The following is a 20609-nucleotide window of genomic DNA, read 5'->3' on the forward strand; positions in this document are numbered from 1 at the left end:
TGACCCGGATCCGGAACTGGACCTAGTGCGAACCCAAGCCTGAACCCAAACCCCTAACCCATACCCCTAATCCTGATCCTAGACCCTAATCCCGACCCTAAACCCTGACCCTGACCCTGAGGGGGGACATAGAGGAAAGAGATGGAGAGGTTTGCCCATTCAGTGACATACATTTTCTTCGTTAGTCGATGTTAGAAAGCAAAGGCTTTTATCTCTTGAGAAGTTTCTGACCTGAAGAATGATGTACAATAAACTATATTCAACAATTGATCAACATTTTCTAACAAGGTGGAATGAAAATATAGTGTGGAGATTGCTACTAGTCCTCATACACTTATCTGTTGTTAGGAAGGTTTATTTTTTTCCCCTCAAAACCTAAGCAGTACATGTCTTAAGTTACCTTCCAAAATGTAAGACTCTTGGAGCCTCAGACAGGCTGGCGTTAGAGTCAATACTCCACAGCTGTTTGTTGGATGAGTGGACAACAGCATGGCCGACAGGTCCTGGTGCAAAAAGTCTTGGGCTGCCTCAGTTTGAATCCTGCTTCTGCCATCGACCAGCCGTGTGATTCTGTAAAAGTATTTTAACCTCTCTGGGCCTTAGTTTCCCCATCTGTAACTTGAGGGCCTACTTCAAATGGGTTCTTGCTGAAGAGTAACAGGACTATATACGGAGTAGGTTTCAGTTGCCTTTTCCTCCATCTTTCCACCCTCCCCTCCAACCCTTCCAAATCTTTTTTTTTTTTTTTTTTTTTTTTTTTTACAGGGTCTCCCTCTGTTGCCCAGGCTGTAGTGCAGTGACATGATCTCGGCTCACTGCAATCCCCGCTTTCCAGGCTCAAGCGATCCTCCTTCTCCTACCTCAGCCTCCTGAATAGCTGGGGCTACATGTATGTGCAACCACGCTAGGCTAATTGTCATCGTGTGTGTGTGTGTGTGTGTGTGTGTGTGTGTGTAGACGTGGTTTCTCCATGTTGACCAGGCTGGTCTCGAACTCCAGGCTTCATGCAATTCTCCCACCTCCACCTCCGAAAGTGCTAGGACTTACAGGCGTGAGCCACCGCCCCCACCCCCTTCAAATCTATTAAAAGGTGAGAGTCTCGCCAAGGCAATGAGATCGCAATATGATGTTTCCATTTACTTTGGATTATATGTCATTATAAATATTAACAAATAAGACTTAAAAAGGACACCTTCGGGTAGGTCAGACCAAAGTACAAAACTTGTGTGTGGGACTGCAGTTTGAGGACAGTGTCTGCAGCCGTCACATGGCAGCAAAACGGTGTTAAGCAGTGCACGAGAGTCTGCGTCGACGACAGCCAGAGTCCATGCATCGGGAGGTTCACTCGGTTTGCGAAGGAACAATGGGCAGGTCATGCACGGCCCGGGCTCCGCGGGCGGACAAGCAGTTCCCCGCGCTCGCCACTAGAGGTCAGGAGGTGACCGCTTCGGGGCTGGAAGACGGGCCCGTCGGGGATTGGCGCTGGCGGCGGGCGGGGCGGAGAGCGGGGCGGGGTTGGATGCAGCGCCTGGTTACTGACACCTGGAATGAATTCTGTTGTTTTTTTTTTTTTTGCATCAGATTTCCTGTCTTTGTGGGGCTGATGGACCCGAGTAAAGATGCCCATTCGGGGTCAAAGGCAGAGCCGCTTCTCAAAGCGTTTTGTTTTTTTGTTTTTTTCTGAGACAGAGTCTTGCTCTGTCGCCCAGGCTGGAGTGCAGTGGTGCGATCTTCGCTCACTTCAACCTTCACCTCCCGGGTTCAAGCGATTCTCGTGCCTCAGCCTTCCTGAGTAGCTGGGACTACAGGCGTGCGCCACCATGCCCGGCTAATTTTTGTATTTTTAGTAGAGACGCGGTTTCGCCATGTTGGCCAGGCGGGTTTCGAACTACCGACCTCAGGTGATCCGCCAGCCTCGGCCTCCCAAAGTGCTGGGATTACAGGCGTGAGCCATCGTGCCTGGCCTCAAAATGGTTTAACAGAAAGACAATCTGCTTGGGATCTAGAAGGGTGCTGACATCCTGGGGAAGGAAGGTTTCCAAACTTCCTGGGGAGTTCCTGCCCAAGTGCCCGTGCTGCCCCTGGGCTGGCTGGCCAGTAAGCCCGCCTCCCAACCTGACTGTCCCCATCTTTCGGGCCCAGCCACATTTGCACAGCCTGGGCAGTAGAGGGCCCTGGACTGGGGGGCTGGAGTTCTGGGTTCTTGTCCCAGCTCTGCCCCTTCAGGCCCCTTTCGCCCACAACGCCCCACATTCCCCACGTGCCTAATAAGGAAGTCATGCTAGGTGGAGGGTACAGCCTCTTCTAGCTTTGCCATTCACTTCTGTGTCTTCAGAGAGGCTGTCAAGTCTCTTCTCTGAATGAGCCCCCAAAAAAGCAAAGCTAAGAAGATACCCAGAGCTTACCTAGACACCAGGCCTTTTAGAAATAGACCACCTCTTACCTTAGGCCCCCAAAGGGTGCCCATTCTGTGTGGAGAAAAGAGGAGCCCTTGCCTCAGCCCCCAGAGGCTAGGGTGGGGTGGCTGAATTTTGGGGCCGGGTTAGGCACCTCTGGGGAAGCCTGAAGTAGCACGGATGGTTTCAAAGCCAGCGGACGAGGTGGCAGGACAGTGACAAGACCCCAGGTCTCCATCATGCACCTGAGCTTACTGAGCCTTCACCTGGGGTCACTGCTGAGTCTCCGACAGACCAGGAGGGAAGAGACTGGGGGTACCGACCCCCAGGGAGAGAAAGTGGCAGTCAGAGGACCTGGGTTTGAGTCCTGGCTCACCCCTTCCTGGCTGTGTCACAAACTACTCAGACTCTGGGAACCTGTTTCACCTGCAAGATGGGGATGAGAATCAAACCCACCGTGCAGGGCTGTGAACATGCGTTCAGACAAGTGCATGAAAAAACTTTCACACAAAAACCCTTCCTGAAGGTGGGGAGACAAGGCTCCACGAGCAGCAAGTGGCCAGGGACTGTGTGGGGGCTGGGATCCTGTTTTCCCTGCAACCTGGGAAAGGCCTGATGGGCACTTGGTAGGATTCAAATCATGACCCTGGATCTCAGGTGGTGATGTGCTTTGCGTCTGCAGTGGAAGGTCCCGCCGTCGTGCCTGTGAGTCCCTCTATCGGTGTTGAAGGGGTGGGCAGCAGGCAGGTGAGCCCCAGGCTGGCAGCTAGCAGGACCTCTCTCATGTGAGCGCAGCATGCCAATTCCCCTGAAGTGTGGTGTCCAGCACTCTGGGCTGGGGGCTGTGGATCCTGGTTCCAGCTGTGTGGGGGCTGGAAGGCCCTGGGCAGGTCACCTGACCTCTCTGGGCCTCTGTTTCCATCACACACTAATGGGCTGAGCACACTGGGACTCTGGCTGCGCAACTCCTTGGCTCCGCATTTGTTCACCCAGCGTTCCTGAGGGGCCCCTTGGTAGGCAGGGAAAGTCTGCGGGCTTCAGGCATGGGCCCCAAGATTCAGATACTCTCAAGCCTCCTGGGGAGTCTCACTCAGGGGAGCAGACAGGCCCACAAGGCAGGGTGATTCTTGCTCAGCTCCTGGGGGTTGGAGCCGGCCCCACAGGCCTCCCCAGAGACAAGGCCCTGGACTGCCACTGATTACTCCCAAAAGGGACATCTGTGGCGGTAGTGGGACCAAGATGCCATGAGCAAGCACCCAGAGGCCCCCAGTGTGAGCCACGGAGTGGAGGGTTAGGGAAAGGGCAGAGTCAGGATGTGCAGGAATGCTTGCTTTTTTTTCCAAGCACAAGGGACCCTTTTCTCCACTGCAGCTGACCTGATGCTTATGCTGGAAAGGAGGAGGGGCGGGCTCCATCCTCGAGGTCCCTCAGTAGAAAGAGATTCCTAACACACCCTCCCCCGGAGAGGAGACCCTGGGTCCACAGCACCCCGGCCCCATTGGCTTTCTCTCTCCAGGCCTTTTTAGACCACTCCCACTGCCTGGACTGCTTTTAGAACCCTCCACTCACCCTCCAAGGCCTTACAGAAACAGTGCCTCCTCCAGGAAGCCTTCCCTGACTTCCCGGCAGAGTCAGCAGAGCCCACGGTACTTGCAGACTGGCCAAGCTGGTCTCGGTATTTCTCACCCCAGTTGGAATGGTTGTTCCCAGCTTCCTGACTAGATGGGAACTCCCTGAGGGCAGGCCCTGTGTCTCATTCACCCCCAGGGCTTGTGGAATCATTGAGTGAAGCATGTGCCAATTTACCCGTCATCAGGAGCCTCCGGGAACTCTGGCAGACTTTCAGCCAGCAGGCCCGCTTCTTCCGTCTGCCCAGCAGCGAAGGAGATGAGGGATGCAGTCAGCCTTTCTTGGGCTGGAGCAGCCAGTCTTCAAGGTCCCATCCTCCACCTGTCTGTCTGCTTACCACCTCCCTCCTCTGTTCCTACTGTCCCCCAGGGCGCCCCCACACTCCTGTCCTCTCAGCCTGGGCTGACCTCTAGAAGGGTCTTTGCTCCTAGATGGGCCTGTCCCCTTCCCCTGGGCAGGTGCTGAGGTCTCCTTCCACCACCGGCCTCTTGGGCCCAGAGGGCTGAGAGCCTCCCCCACCGCCCAGCTCCCCGCCCTCCCCGTCCCAGAGTAGCTGAGCCCTCCACGTCCTCTGAGCGGGGACTGCAGTGGCTCTGTGTCCAAGCAGGGGTTCTGGATCTCCCCCAGTGTGGGGGCCACCGGCCTTGGTGGCTGCTGGGGAAGCCCGGGGCCGGCCGTGCTGGGCGCAGGTGGCGGCAGGGGTAGCAGTGGCGGGCGGGCGTCAGTCGCTGAGCACGGCCCCCGGGAGCTCGCTGGTGAGCGTGTGCCAGCGCTCAATGCGCTTGTCCTTGTTCTTCAGGCAGTCAAACCAGTGCTTCAGGCGCTCCCCCTTGGCGTTGATGCCCAGAACCACGCCACCTGCGGGAGGACAGGAGGGGCAGCTGGGGCACAGGGACGCGCGACTCCCAGGCGTGGGGCCCGTGCCCCTTCCCAGGTTCTGTGCTCCAAGGCCAGACTCTCCCACTGCCCACTGGGTTCAGAGCATGAACAGGACCTGACCTCCATGCCACACTCTGCCCCCATCAGGGCCCAGCCATCCTGACTCTCTTCCACCAGGGCAGGGATAGGGGCAGGGTGCAGAGGCAGCATCAGGGGTCAAGGAATGGGGACCTGAAGAGGGGAGAAAGAGCCAGGCAGCCCCACTATGCACAGCCACCAGGCCCACCAGGAATCTGGGGCCTCTAGGGCTCAGAGTCCAGCCCGAGGCACTGCCCATCATCGTCTCTTGTCTGTGCTCCACCACAGAGTTCTGTGTGACCCTCCCAGAACTCCTTCCGTCTCTGGGTCTGTCTCTTCCTGGGGCACAAGGGTCAGGCTGGAGAAGGTCTGAGGCCCCTGACCTGGGGGCAGGTGGTCCGTGGCTCCAGCTTTCCCCAGGGGACAGGAAGGAGGGGCTGTGGCCTGATCCAGGACAGGCACACAGCAAGACAGCGTTCCCACTATGCCCCCTTACCAATGAAATCGTTGGATTTTCCAATGTCGTAATCCCAAACGGTGACCTCCAGGGACTTCTTGGCCAGGTCCCCATGCTTAATCTCGTAACAAAACTCCTGCTGGCAAGAAGGGAGTGTTAAGGCTGATGCCACGAGGCCTGGGCCTCGGCCGGGGGCCAGGAGGGGTATGAGGTGTAGGGAAAGAGGAGGGACGGGGTGATCGGTGCTCAGAGTGGATGATGGGTGAATGCTCACATGTCTCGCCCACTTCTCCCTGAGCTCCACTGGGGTCTTCAGGGCCCCTGTCCCCTCGCCCGCTTGCTCCTTGTCCCTGAGCCTGCTCTCTCCACACCCCGGGAGCCTCCTGACTGCAGAGGCACTGCACGCCCCACAGTCCCTGTCATCCTGGGCCTCTCTGGGGCCTGGCTTTGCTGACCCCTCCCTTCTCTGTGGGTGCCTCTTTCTCGCAGCTTCTGGGACCCTCCCTTCCATACGGGGTTCCCCTCACTCTCTGGAAGCATCTTCTCGACCTCCCCTGCCTGCCTCTGGATCACTGGTGTGGCATGGGCTCTACCCAAGGCCCCTCTGCTCTTCTCTCCTTCTTGTTCCTTGGGGGGAATCCGCATTTCCAGCCGTACTTGCCACCTTGGGCTGAAGACCTTCCTGGGGCCCCGGGGTGTCTCAAGTCCCCTTGCCCCACAGAGAGCTTCTCCCCATCTTCCTCCCTCCCTCTTTGCCCTGTTGCCGCCAAGAGGAACCCAGGATTCCCCTCAACACTTCCCTCCCCCCAGCCCTACATCCGACAAGTCCTGCCAAGAGCTTTCCAGGGGTCCCCCAGCTCCCCTGTGTCTGTGGCTTGGTGCGGCCCCTCCCCACCGTCTCTGACCACCCTCCCCATTCCGCCAGGACCTTTTGAAAACCCAGCCACACCCCCACTGCCCTGGGGCAGAGGAGTGGCCTTCATGAAGCTTCCCCAGCCCCTCATACCTCATTAAACTCTGGGTTCAGGGTTTTTTTCTTCACCGCTGTCTTATGTTTGGATTTCTTGTCCACATCTGGCCTCAGGTATCTGGAATTACACCCAAGGGACAGGCAGAGGATGGGGACATGCTATGGGGTGTAGATCAAGCCAGCAGGTATTCGAAGAGCTTTCTGTCCCTGGAGAGAGATTCCTGGGCCCTTCTTTTGTCCTAATCATTGGATTATCCCAACGCTATTTTGGGTCAAAGGCGAGACGTTGTTTCCGAGAAGCAAGTGGCCCCTTCATCCACCGCACTTCTGCTCACACGCACATTCCTGAAGTTAACCCTGGGGGGCGCCCTCCCTCCCCCTAGGAAAGGCGTTTTTCCTCATTTCTGGAAGTCTAATTTTCATAAGGCTCATGTTTCCCACCAGAACAGAGTTTTTAGCAGAGTTGGTCTCTTGTTCAAACTTTTTTTTTTTTTTTTGAGATGGCTCACTGCAACCTCTGCCTCCCGGGTTCAAGCGATTCTCCTGCCTCAGCCCCCAGAGTAGCTGGGATTACAGGCACCTGCCACCACGCCCGGCTAATTTTTGTATTTTTAGTAGAGACAGAGTTTCACCAAGTTGGCCAGGATGGTCTCGATCTCTTGACATTGTGATCCACCCACCTTGGCCTCCCAAAGTGCTGAGATTACAGGTGTGAACCACTGCGCCCAGCCATTTTTTTTTTTTTTTTTTTTTTTTGAGACGGAGTTTTGCTCTTGTCACCCAGGCTGGAGTGCAGTGGTGTGATCTCGGCTCACTGCAACCTCCACCTCCTGGGTTCAAGCGATTCTTCTGCCTCAGCCGCCCAAGTAGCTGGGATTACAGGCACCTGCCACCACGCCCGGCTAATTTTTGTATTTTTAGTAGAGATGGGGTTTCACCATGTTTGCCAGGCTGGTCTCGAGCTCCTGACCTCAGGTGATCCACCTGCCTCAGCCTCCCAAAGTGCTGGGATTACAGGCATGAGCCATCACCCCCGGCCTCAAGCTTCTTTTATAAAATAGCAGATTTACTGAGATATAATTCACATACCATAAAATCCATCCTTCTGAAGTGTAAAACGCAGTAACCTTTAGTAGACTCCCAGAGTTGTACAACCATCACCACTACCTCCATTGGAGCTTTGAGGAAGGACAAGACCTTTTGTGCAGTAACAGGGAGGCCACCTAGATGTTCTTCCCTCCACAGCCACTAAGGCCTTAGACTTTGATGCAGAACAGCTGTCTTCCTCTGAGGCTCAGAGAGGTGCAGTGACTTGCCCAAAGTCACACAGCCGGCAAGCACAAGTGTGGTGCTTGGAAGCCATGCTCAGGCTCCTTTCTCTATGACAGAGAAGTCATGTGCAGGCTGGAGAAAGGGACAAGAGGTCCCCAACTTCTTTGCAAAGCTTCTCACCCTGTTCCTGCATAGATAATTGCATGACAATTGCCTTGTCCCTGCTGAATGTGCTCTGGGGTCTCTGGGGTCTCACCTACTACCAACTCCCTGGGCCTGGCACCAGGGAGCTTAACAAACATCTGTCCAATGAATACCTGCATCCCTAGAAGTGAAGGCACCGCCCAAAGGCACACCCATGTCCAGCTTATTCTGCCCAGTTCCTCTCCAGAAAGGCTGCATGATTGACACACAGTGCCTACGACAAAGCTGAATGCTATCATTTAAAAAATCCTTGCTGGTTTGAAAGGCCGAAAATGATATCTCATAGTTGCTTTACTTTGCATATTTTAAAATTGTGACTTTCATGGCATAAATATTACTGGTTAATTACAGAAGCACTAGAAAATGCATATGAACAAAAGTTGGGATTAGGAGAGAGAAATGAAGACATATGTCCACACAAAAACCTGTTCATTGCAGATTTCTACCATCACCAAAAATTGCAAACAACCACACGCCCTTCAACTGGGGAACTCATCAACAACAAACTTGTGGTTTACCCACACAATGGAAGACCACTTAGCAACAAAAAGGACCAAACTCCTGGTACATGCAACTGACAGATGAATTTCAAACGCATTCCTCTGTGTGAAAGAAGCCGGACTCACAGGGCAACACACTATCTGACCGTTTCATGGGAAAGTCTGGAAACGGCAACACTATTGGGACAGAAAACAGGTGAGTGGTTGCCTGGGGCTGGGGAAATTTCTGGGCTCATATTCTCTATGTTGATTGTGGTGGTGGAAACAAGACTGTACCAGCCTGGGTGATACGGCAAGTCCCTATCTCTACCAAAAAATTAAAAATTAGCTGGGCATGGTGGTGCATGACTGTAGTCACAGCTATTCACAGTGCTGAGGTGGGAAGATCGCTTGAGCCCAGGATTCAAGGCTGCAATGAGCTATGATTGCACCACTGCACTTTGGCCTGGACGACAGAGCAAGACCCTGTTTCTAAAAAAAGAAAAGAAAAGCTCACTGGATATGAATGATACAGGTTGAGTATCCATTATCTGAAATGCTTGGACCAGATGTTTTGAATTTTGGATTTTTTCATATTTTGTAATATTTGCAGTATATTTACCAGTTCAGCATCCTTAATTCAAAATTTCAAAAATCTGAAATCCCAAACACTCCAATGAGCATTCCCTTTGAGCGTCACGCTGGTGCTTGGAATGTTTGGGGTTTTGGATTTACGGATTTGGGACGCTCAACCTGTACCTCAATAAACCTGATTTAAAAAAAAGTTTGGGGGGATGCCCCTAAGCCTGCCACCCGGAGACAGCGGATTTCCTTAGTTACTTACTATGCTCCTTGGCCATTTCTCTACATATTGGTATTGTGTCTGCTGTGAATTGTCCTTGGCCTGTTTGGTGACGGGTGAGGAGCAGGGACAGAAGGGTCCCGCATGCCCTGCCTTCACAAGCCCCTGGAAGGAAAGTTGTTTTGGGATCTCTGTGCCCTCAGCCTGGACAACTTGTGCCCATCTGCTGACCCCTCACTCAGCCACCAGACTTCCACGACAGGCACCAGCCTCGGCACCTTCAGCCATGGACAGTTCCGCCAGCGTTGCCCTCTGTTCTGCTGTTTTCTCTACCAGAAGTGCCCTTCCCTCCTCACCTGACCACTCTGGGGAGATCCCTGAGCACCCTCCCTGAGCACACCCTGCTCTGGCACAAGCCCACCCTGCAAAGCCCCTGAGGCCTGCCCTGTGGCGTCTCTCCCTCCCTTGCTGTCAGGACAGTGGTCCTGGCCACCGGGGCTCATGGAGCCACCCTGTGCCATGTACCTTTGGGCCCTCTGCACAGTGCCTTCTGCTTGCCTGTGGCTTCGAGAAGAAACCCCTTCTGGTTATACATAAGAGAGCCAGAGAAGGGAGACTGAACATGCTGCTGGGCGTGTCACACGCAGTCATCGCACAGCTCAGGGATATTACGTGTAACTCGACATGTCAGTGATTGTCACAGGCACTGTTACTCCTGGGGTTTTCCATCAAACCCTCAAGAGCTGGGCCTGGGGTCAACTTCCAGCCTGGGGAAACCGGGGCAAGTATCACCAGAGATGAGGTTTATAAAAATAATGGTGCACAGCTGGGCATGATGGCTTGCACCTGTAATCCCAGCACTTTGGGAGGCCGAGCTAGGAGGATTGTTTGAGTCCAGGAGTTTGAGACCAGCCTGGCCAATATGGCAAAACCCAGTCTTTACAAAAAATACAAAAAACAACTAGCCAGGCGTGGTGGCGCACACCTGTAGTCCCAGCTACTCAGGAGGCTGAGGGAGAAGGACTGCTTGAGCCTAGGAGTTTGAGGCTGCTGTGAGCTGTGATCGCATCACTGCATTCCAGCCCAGTGACAGAGTGAGTCACTGTCTCAAAAAAGAAGAAATAAAGAAAACAAATAAATAGTGCAGACAAAAGGCCTCGACCCGTCTAGCTTTGGCCCTCAGCATCAACCGCTGGATACGTCCCTCCCTCTCTTCTGGGGCACAGGTCACACTCTCTTCCAGGTCTAGGATGCAGCTGAGGGGTGCCCCTCTTACCAACTAACCTGTGCCCTTATTTCCTCTGCTTTTAGTGAGGAAGAGGCCCCTGGTCCATGAAGGGGCCTTTCAGAGATGAGGACCCCTGAGGAGACCTGAGCAGCAGCCCTCGTGTCTCACCCAGGGAGTCTGAAACAGACGTGAAGTCTCAGGTGAGGTGTGGCTCAGATATAGGGAGTGGCCCACAGCTCAGCCTGTCTTTGAAAGGCCACGTGACCTGGCCCACGGCTGGCAGGTGGGACCCAGCTGCATGGGTCCAGCGGCACCCACAACAGCCACCTGTGGCAGGGAGGAGCCTGTGGTACAGTGGACAGACCCTGCCCAGATGGCCCCCCGCCTGCCTGTGGAAGTCGACCAGACCATCTGTCACAGCAGGTAAGACTCTGCTTTCTGGGAAACCCAGCAGATGACTCTGCAATTCCTGTCCATCTGGCAGGTGGGCATTCAAACTGGTTTAAAAATTTCACACCATAGGCCGGGCACAGTGGCTCACGCCTGTAATCCCAGCACTGTGGGAGGCCAGGGTGGGTGGAGGAGTTCAAGACCAGCCTGGCCAACATGGTGAAACCCCATCTACTAAAAATACAAAAATTAGCTGGGTGTGGTGGCGCATGCCTGTAATCCCAGCTACTTGGGAAGCTCAGGGACAAGAACTGCTTGAACCTGGGAGGCAGATTTTGCAGTGAGCTGAGATCACACCACTGCACTCCAGCCTGGGCAACAGAGTAAGACTCTGTCTAAAAAAAAAAAAAAAAAAAAAATGCAGGATTGCATATCCTCCTGCAAGGACATATACGCATGAGATTCAAGTCAATGAAAAATCAGAAGAAAAAACATATAGACGCAAACCAGTATCCTACTGTGTGTGTCGTTTGGTGTGTTTTCGACAGCTGTCCATGTTATAATAATTCATCTAGTTCTACTTTATTCCTTTTCAACTGCATAGCACCACATTCTACACATATGCCACATTTTATTAATCTATTCCTCTGATGATGAATGTTTGGCTATTTCCAGTTTATAGCTATTATAAGCAATGCTGCGATAGTTACCTGCCTGTGCCCAGGTTTCTAGGAAATAAAGCTGGAAGGAAAGTAATGTGGTCACAGGGCACACACATTTTCCACGTCGACTGGATATTGCCAACTTTCTCTCCAGTGGTTATTATGGGAGTCTCCTGAGTACCTTCTAAGCATTCACAGAGCTTCCCCCAACACTCGGGTCTATAGTGCACTGGGATACTTTGTTTTGCTAAATTGTTGAGGCTGGGGTCCACTTTAGTGTTTTCCACATAGAAAACCAGTAGTCCCTGCACTCTTTGGGAGACTAACTTCTCCCAAAGATGGAGCAGGTCCTGGGCTCTCCTCCTGGAGCCTGGTGTGATTGGATTTTTTAAAATAACAGATTTTTTTCAGACATAATACACATACTGTACAATGCACCCTTTTAGGTGTATAATTAGTGTATAATTTTGGTATATTCACAGAATTATGCAGCCAGCATCACAATCAATTTTAGAACATTTTCATCACCCCAGAAGGAAACCGAGGACCCTTCAGCAACCACTGCCCACGTCCCCTCAAGCTTCCCCCAGCTCCTGCAACCACAAATCCACTTTCTGCCTCTGTGGGTTGGCCTATTCTGGACACTTCATAGAAATAGGGTCCTGCAGTATGAGGCCTTCTGTGTCTGGCTTCTCTCACTTAGCATCTTGCTTTCAAGGTCCTCCCACAGTGTAGCACGCACCTGCTACACTCCTTCTTAGGGCTGATATTCCACGCACCTGCTACACTCCTTCTTAGGGCTGATATTCCACGCACCTGCTACACTCCTTCTTAGGGCTGATATTCCACTGCAGGGACAGACTTCATTTGTGTATCCATTCATCAGTGGATGGACGCTTGGGCTGTTTCCACTTTTGGCTGTTGTGAATAGCGCTGCTATGAACATTCCTGCACAAGTTTTAGGATGGACATGTTTTTCTTATCTCTTGGGTATATAACCAGAAGAGGAATTGCCAGATCAAATGGTGACTCTGTGTTTAACTTTCGGAGGAACTATCAGCTGCTTCCCAAAGTGGCCATCCCATTATTATCACATTATTTTTATTTATTTGTTTATTATTATTTTGAGACAGTGTCTCGCTCTGTCACCCTGGCTGGAGTGCAGTAGTGCGATCGCGGCTCACTGCAATCTCCGCCTCCCAGGTTGAAGTGGTTTTCCTGCCTCAGCCTCCCAAGTAGCTGGGATTACAGGCACCCGCCACCACGCCCAGCTAATTTTTTTATTTTTAGTAGAGACGGGTTTCCCCATATTGGCCAAGCTGGTCTCAAACTCCTGACCTCAAGTCATCCGCGTGCCTCGGCCTCCCAAATTACTGGGATTACAGGCACGAGCCACTGCACCCGGACTAATTTATTACTATTTTTAACTGTAGAGACAAGGTCTCAGTATGTTGCCAAGGCTGGTCTCAAATTCCTGGGCTCAAGCAATCCTCTCAAGTAGTTAGGACTACAGGGACACGCCACTACGCCTGGCTAATTTTTAATTTTTTTGTAGAGATGGGGGTCTCACTATGTTGCCCAGGATGGTCTCAAACGCCTAGCCTCAAGCAATCCTCCTGCCTTGGCCTCCCAAAGTGTTGGGAATGTAAGTATAACTCACTGCACCTGCCACATACAATTTTTAAAGTGACAGAAATATGATCATGGCCATGGGAATGGGGCCCCTTGAGCTGTGCCACGAGGAGTACTGGCCTCTTCATGGTGCCAAGATGTCCCTGAGGCCTTAGTCACCTGGGTCCTTGGTGTCCCCTAGGTCAGGGCCATCCCTCTGTCATTCCCCCTCCCTGAAGCACCTGCCCCTCCTTTCTGCTGAACTAAATTCCTCCCCAAGTCTCACTTTTCCAGAGTCTCCCTGTGAGCTCACACTCATACCTACCTAGTTTCTGAAGAGCCCCGAGCACTGATGATAGTCACTGTGGCACCTGTGGCACCCCTCTCCAAAGGGTCGCCAGCTCCTGCCTGGCTCTCAGAGCTACACAGCCTCTCCTGACCAGGCTCACAGGTCCCCAGCTCTGCGGCCCAGGCCACCTGGCATGGCCCCCTGAGTTAGTGTCTCTCCCCAGGCTGGTAGAGCTGGGTGGACTCTTATCCGCATCTGTGGCCCCAGTATAGGGCTGGGCACATGTGGGCAGTTGCTAAGGCCTGGCAGAGTTCCTCTGCAGCCTCTCCCAGCCTCCTGGCTACCCCCGGCACTGGCCCTGCCTTCTGTCCCCTCCTCTGACTCATGGCCCCTCCTGGGCCCCTCAGTCACAGAGAGGCCTGGACATAGCATCAGGTGATAACGATTATCTGCATGACCCTGGGAAGCCATTCAGCTTCTCTGGGCCTCAGTTTCCCCATCTGTGAAGTGAGCTGGCCATGCTTAACCCCTGGAGTTGCCAAGGTAGCCCATCAGGGAACACGGCGCCCCTGTACCTCAGGCACTCCCTGGGTGCCTGCCACCTGAGACCACGGAGCCGGCACACAGACCTCGTCCTTGGAGGTGAAGAGGTGGCAGGTGGTCACATGCACGGCACACTCACGTTTTCACGTAGGGGTCCGAGTAGCCATTGGCGTCCATGGCGGCCAGGTGTGCGCACCGCACGATGCCCACCAGCAGGCCCTGCTTCTGCGAGCTGTACTTGAGGGAGATGAGGATGCGGCCCCGCTCCTCCAGGGACTTGTCTTCAGTCTTGTCCACCTGTCGGACGGGACGGTCACTCAGTCCTCACCTGCTCCCACCCCTGTCTTGGCCGTCCTTGGCCTCCTCTTCCTGAGGCCGTCCACTCCGGCTGCTGCAGCCGGGCCTGGTCAGGGTCCCTGGTGAGTGGTCTCCCTGTGAACTCACAGCCCTTCCCTCCCAAGGGTTTTTCCAGGGGTGGATCTGACCCTCACCCTCCCTGTTCTTGGCTGCATGGCCTGGGGTGGACTTCACAGCCCAGCAAGGGCCAGCCCAGGGGTTGGCAACTGCAGCCCGGGGGCCAGATCAGGCCCAACGCCTGGCTCTGTGTGGGATGTGAGCTAAGAGTGGCTCTTGCCCTTATTTTAAACAATTTCTTTTTCAAAAAAATAGAGACAGGGTTCTCACTATTTTGCCCAGGCTGATCTCAAACTCCTGGGCTCAAGGGATCTTCCCACCTTGGCCTCCCAAAGTGCTGGGATTACAGACATGAGCCACCGTGCCCAGCTGGTTCTTACTTTTTGGAATAGCAGAAAGAAAAATGAAATGAAAAATATTTTGTGACACATGAAAATGATATGAAATTCACACTTCAGCTTCCGTTAACACCCTGTTATTGGAACACAGCCTTGCCGGCTCCCTGATGCTTCTCTATGGCTGCTTTTGCCCTAATGACAGAGCTGCGTGGTGGCCACAGATCACGTGGCACACACAGCCTAACATTAGTGCTAACCGGCCCTTCTCAGGTCTGCAGCCCCCAGCCTGGCGCGCTCGGCTTCTGCAGATGGTCTTCCGCCAGGTCCCCCTCACAGCCTGCCCTGACTTTCTCTGCAGTCCCTCGGCTTTGAAGCCGGGTCCCACCTCCATACCTTTGCGCACGCGTAATCCATAGCTCCAGCACCCTCCTCTGACCTCCTCAGTGTTCACCGCTGATAAATTCCTGGTCCTTCTGGGCCTGGGGAGCTTTTCTGACCCTCAGGGTGGGTTGGCCAACCCCTCTGTGCGCCCACTGCCTCGGGTTTATCCTGTCATGGCCGGGTGTGGCCCCCTGCTTCCTCAGGGGTCTGCCCCACCCTTTAAGTTCCTTGAAGTTGGAACCCTACCTGTAAATTTTGATTTTGAGACAGAGTCTCACTCTTGTCACCCAGGCTGGAGTGCAGTGGCACGATCTTGGCTCACTACAACCTCCGCCTCCCAGGTTTACGCGATTCTCCTTCCTCAGCCTCCCTGAGTAGCTGGGACTACAGTCTAACTTTGTATTTTTTGGTACAGACAGGGTTTTGCCATGTCTGCCAGGCTGGTCTCAAACTCCTGACCTCAAGTGATCCACCCACCTCAGCCTCCTAAAGTGCTGGGATTACAGGTATGAGCCACCGCATCCAGCTAATACCTGTGTAATCTTTAATACCTCAGGGCTGGGCAAGGCCTGGCACTAAGGGCCCACTGGAGGCTTGTACTAGTGAAGGCAGGAATGGAGGGACAGATGGTCCCCTGTGTGTTCAACCTCATACAGGCAACTCCAGCCTGGGGGGTTCAAAGAAAGGCAGAAAGGTCTGCCCATGCCAATGGAGCCTGGTGGATGGAAAAGAGTCACCCTGTCCCCAGTTCCCTGAAGGTGCTACCTGGAGCCTCTCAGGGTGCTGGATGTGGCTCCCTCAGGAGAACCCCGAAGACAGAGTTCTGGTACATTTCTCACCCTGGAGAAGCTGGGAGCCAGGTAGGGAGCCCATCCAGTGCCTTCCCCTGCCTCAGCAGCTGCCCGGTGCCTGCGTCTCAGGGTAGATCTCAGCTCCAGGCCTCCCCATCCCCAGCCAGCCTGATGCTTCTCCATTCCTTGCCCTCCAGAGACTACCCAGCTTCTTCCTTCTGGCTGCTGCACACCCCAAACCCTCTCTCCTAGGCCCTCAGCCCACCCAGACATACCCAGCTTAAGGCCACCCAGACACACCCAGCTTGAGCCCTGTGTCCCCCTGGATCCCCTTAGGACTCTACCGGGATCCTCTCCTAAGCAGCCCCAGCCACCTCCTTTTACTCACAACTGTGTCCCCTAATCAGCCCTAGCCACCTCCTTTTACTCACAACTGTGTCCCCTAAGCAGCCCCAGCCACATCCTTTTGCTCACAACCGTGCCCTGCCTAACACCAAAGTGAGTCCCTCTGGCTACATCTAACCCTTTCTGGAGATGAGACTCCTGTGAGGTGGGCAGGGATGTTGAGCAGGGAAGACATACATGCCCTACCGGCCATCTTCGCCACCTCCCACGCCCAGAGCAGACATGGCTAATCCATCCTAGCATTTGCCCTGAGCTCCAATGCCACCTCAGAACCCTTTTCAACACAGTGCTCAGGCAGCCATTCCTGGTGGATCAAGCCAGGCCTGCGAGATCTCGCTATCTGCCCCTCAGGCAGAGCTTTGTGTGTGAGGGCCTCGATGCTTGTGTCAGTGTGTGTGGTGTGAAAATTAAACAATATAAACCAGCAGGGGCCGGGCACAGTGGCTCACGCCTGTAACCCCAGCACTTTGGGAGGCCGAGGCGGGCAGATCACCCGCCAGGATCATCCGTCAGGAGTTCAGGACCAGCCAGGCCAACATGGTGAAACCTTGTCTCTAGTAAAAATACAAAAATTAGCTGGGTGTGGTGGCATGCACCTCTAATCCCAGCTATTGGGAGGCTGAGGCAGGAGAATCACTTGAACCCAGGAGGCAGAGGTTGACGTAAGCCGAGATTGCACCACTGCACTCCAGCCTGGGCGACAGAGACTCCATCTCAAAAAAAACAAAAAACAAACAAAAAAACCAACCAGCAGGCATATTTTTAGCTCTTTTTTCAGGGGTGGGATATTGTACTTCAGGTTGTTTCATACGAAGACCACTGGGTCTTGCTCAGTATTGACTTAAAACAGATAATGTTCGCAGACTGTAAATTCTAAAACATACCACCAGAGGCCTGGCACAGGGGCTCATGCCTGTAATCCCAGCACTTTGGGAGGCCGAGGCAGGAGGATCACTGGAGGTCAGGAGTTCGAGACTTGCCTGGCCAACATGGCAAACCCCCGTCTCCACTAAAAATACCAAAATTAGCCAGGCATGGTGGCGCACACCTGTAATCCCAGCACTTTGGGAAGCTGAGGCAGGTTGATCATTCGAGGTCAGGAGTTTGAGAAACCTGGCCAATATGGTGAAACCCCATCTCTACTAAATACACAAAAATTAACCGGGCATGGTGGCGCATGCCTGTAGTCCCAGCTACTCGGGAGGCTGAGGCATGAGAATTGCTTGAACCCAGGAGGTAGAGGTTGCAGTGAGCAGAGATTGTGCCACTGAACTCCAGCCTGGATGACAGAGCAAGACTCAGTCTCAAAAAATAACAATAAAAGTACCACCAGAATGTGGCTTTACTGCCAGGGGTACATCCCAAACTGCACTCCTGCGGTCACTGTGAGTCCCCGAACTGCACCAATGAGCTGGTAGCGCATCCAGCAACGCCCTGATCATGGCCACGCACAGGGACGCACAAGCATGCACATGCGTTCATGAACACACACCACACATGTAGACACACACACACTGTCGCAGACGCGCACTGACATACGCTCTCATACACAATTCACACACGAGCACCGCACATGCAGACACACACACACTGTCACAGACACGCACTGACATACGCTCTCATACACAATTCACACATGAGCACCGCACATGCAGACACACACACACTGTCGCAGACGCACACTGACATACGCTCTCATACACAGTTCACACACGAGCACCGCACATGGAGACACACACACACTGTCGCAGATGCGCACTGACATACGCTCTCATACACAATTCACACATGAGCACCACACATGCAGACACACACACACTGTCACAGACACGCACTGACATACGCTCTCATACACAATTCACACACGAGCACCGCACATGCAGACACACACACACTGTCGCAGACGCGCACTGACATACGCTCTCATACACAATTCACACACGAGCACCGCACATGGAGACACACACACACTGTCGCAGACGCGCACTGACATACGCTCTCATACACAATTCACACATGAGCGCACACACACACGCTGACACCCCACGTACATACCCACGTGGTTGTTTATGCCAGTGATCAAAACTCAGGAACACTACGGTAGGGCTAGTGTTGCCTTTTTTTTTTTTTTTTTTTGAGACAGAGTCTTGCTCTTGTCACCTAGGCTGGAGTGCAATGGTGCAATCTTGGCTCACTGCAACCTCCGCCTCTCAAGTTCAAGCAATTCTCCTGCCTCAGCCTCCTGAGTAGCTGGGATTACAGGCACGCGCCACCACACCTGGCTAATTTTTGTATTTTTAGTACAGACGGGGTTTCGCCATGTTGGCCAGGCTATCTCGAACTCTTGACCACGTGACCCACCTGCCTTGGCCTCCTAAGATGTTGCCTTTCTTAAGTGACATAGATCATGTGGAAAAACTGGGTTACCTGTGGTTAGCGACTAATAATAAAACAGAAAAGGTTATATCCATCACACAAATCTCTGAGTGGGAGAGAATGTGACAAGGGAATAAAATCGCATCAAATTCTGCAAAAGTAACGGGGATTCTGGGAAGAAGCCGTGGCCTCAGGCTGATTTGCCCCCGGGGCTTGACTTGGGCTAAGCTGGAGGTGAGTCCACGTCCCCAGGCCCCACTGGGGCTGGGTACACTGGGGACAGCCACCGGGCTTTGTCCTCCTGAACTTGCCCCTTGCCAAGCCCTCTTAGGGGACAACATGCCAGCGAGGGGACCATGCCTCCGCCTGTGTCCTGAACACTGGGAGGCTGAGGCCCCAGCATTTCTCTTGACCCCAATGGCACTGGGGACTCCTGGCTCCACCAGCCCTATGAACACTGAGAGGCTGAGGCCCCAGCATTTCTCTATGAACCAGGCGAAGGTGAGGACAGAGACAAGGCAGGATGGGGGAGGGAAGAGGGAAGAGGGACATAGAGACCAAGACTCGGGAGGGCACAGCTGCTGGAGCAGGCCGGGGGCAAATCTGTTCTGACATAATGTCCAGACAAATGCCATTTCTAGGAAAGGATACTCTTCTGTCTCCTCTGCGTATCTCACAGGCACTCAGGTCTAACACGTTCCAGGTGTGCTCCTTGCGCGTCCCATCCACCTGTGGTCCCTGCTGAGTCCTCTGAGCGCAGCAAACAGCCCCTCAGGCTTCAGTGGCTCAGGCCCCAAACCTCGGATCTGCCCTTCCCTCACCCAAGGACGTCCTATCTGCTGCCTGCACATCCGGTTCAGAATCAAGCCCTCCTACCGCTGCCAAGGTCAGGCCAGGGCTGCGCCCATCTCTCCCCAGCCCCCCGGGCCTCCTGACCTCTCCTCCCTCTTCTTCAAGCCGTCCTGAGCCCAGGCCAGCGAGCCTGGTAAAATGTCATCCCCCGCGCTCCCTCGGCTTAGCACCCTCCCGTGGCCACTCAGAGTGAAAGCCAGGGTCCTTCCTCACCTCCACCCCCTTGACTCTCCACGCTCACCTCCCCCTCATTAGCCCCATCGCAGGCAGGAAGTTCTGCCTTCCCAGCACCTGCCACCGAGCCAGGTACACAGCAGGTGCTCAATCAATCCTCTCACCGGCAGCTGCTTCTCCAGGCAGATGCTGAAGGTCTTGGTGTGGTTGGGTTTCAGCTTCTTCAGGGGCACACGTGTCTCCCCGATGAACTCATTGTGTCGGAATTTGTCCTCGTCGCACACAGAGATCCTAGTGGGGGTGGTGGTGAGAGGCAGAGCCAGCGCCTCAGACGCACTGGGCGTGGTGGGGATGTGCGCGGGTAGGGCCAGCCCTGGCTTGTCCTGCCCCAAGCCCTGCCCTGGTCTGGGGTGGGAGACGCACAAGATGCCTGGGCCCTGACAGGGCCAGAGTGTGGCATGATGTCAGGCACTGTCCTCATGGACAAGTGTCCTCAGGTTGGAAGAGGGGACAGGAGAAGGCAGAGCCAGTGCCAGGAATAGCCAGGAGGCTGGGAGAGCTGGTTCTCTGGAGGGAACCACCTCCAGCACCCTGAGAGGCCCCAGGAAGCACCTTCAGGGGACTGGGGCTAGGTTGCCCCTTTTCCATCCACCAGGCTCCACTGGCATGGGCAGACCTTTCTGCCTTTCTTCAAGGCCCCCAGGCTAGAGTTGCTGGCATGAGGTTGAACCCACAGGGGACCATCGGACCCGCCAGTCCTGCCTTCATTAGGACAAGCCGGGTGGGAGTGGGGGTTGGGGAGGGAGCAGGCGGCCCGGGACTCTCACCCACCGCAGGGTCTTGCGGATCATGTCTTCATCTGTGATCCCGTAGTAAGTGAGGGTCTCGTTCCATGTGGGGTTCAGAGTGTTACGGAGAGTTTTTGTTCTGAGCTTATTTGCCTGGAGAAGAGAAAAATGATCTTATTAGCATCAAAGGGTGTGTCAGAC

At 54.1% G+C, this 20609-nt stretch overlaps 1 protein-coding gene across 3 annotated transcripts in view; it reads right to left on the bottom strand.

The window, feature by feature from the left end:
- Positions 1 to 1122: 1122 nt before the first annotated feature.
- The window catches only part of DOC2B (double C2 domain beta), a 36062-nt gene continuing 16575 nt past the window's right edge, over positions 1123 to 20609 (bottom strand). Inside the window, exons 4-9 of one of the 3 annotated variants that reach the window (XM_054457154.2) lie at positions 20452 to 20561; positions 19785 to 19911; positions 14029 to 14186; positions 6446 to 6527; positions 5479 to 5575; positions 1123 to 4883 (exon numbers count right to left, since the gene is read on the bottom strand). In XM_054457154.2, coding sequence (XP_054313129.1) covers positions 4747 to 4883; positions 5479 to 5575; positions 6446 to 6527; positions 14029 to 14186; positions 19785 to 19911; positions 20452 to 20561 — 711 coding nt within the window. In that variant the 3' untranslated portion in view covers positions 1123 to 4746. Of the gene's footprint in view, positions 4884 to 5478; positions 5579 to 6445; positions 6528 to 12262; positions 12395 to 14028; positions 14187 to 19784; positions 19912 to 20451; positions 20562 to 20609 lie in introns of those variants that run through there. The other 2 variants (XM_063656192.1, XM_054457155.2) reach the window with 2 other exon arrangements.

Source organism: Pongo pygmaeus, chromosome 19, assembly GCF_028885625.2.
Source record: "Pongo pygmaeus isolate AG05252 chromosome 19, NHGRI_mPonPyg2-v2.0_pri, whole genome shotgun sequence".
Taxonomy (NCBI): Eukaryota; Metazoa; Chordata; class Mammalia; order Primates; family Hominidae; genus Pongo; species Pongo pygmaeus.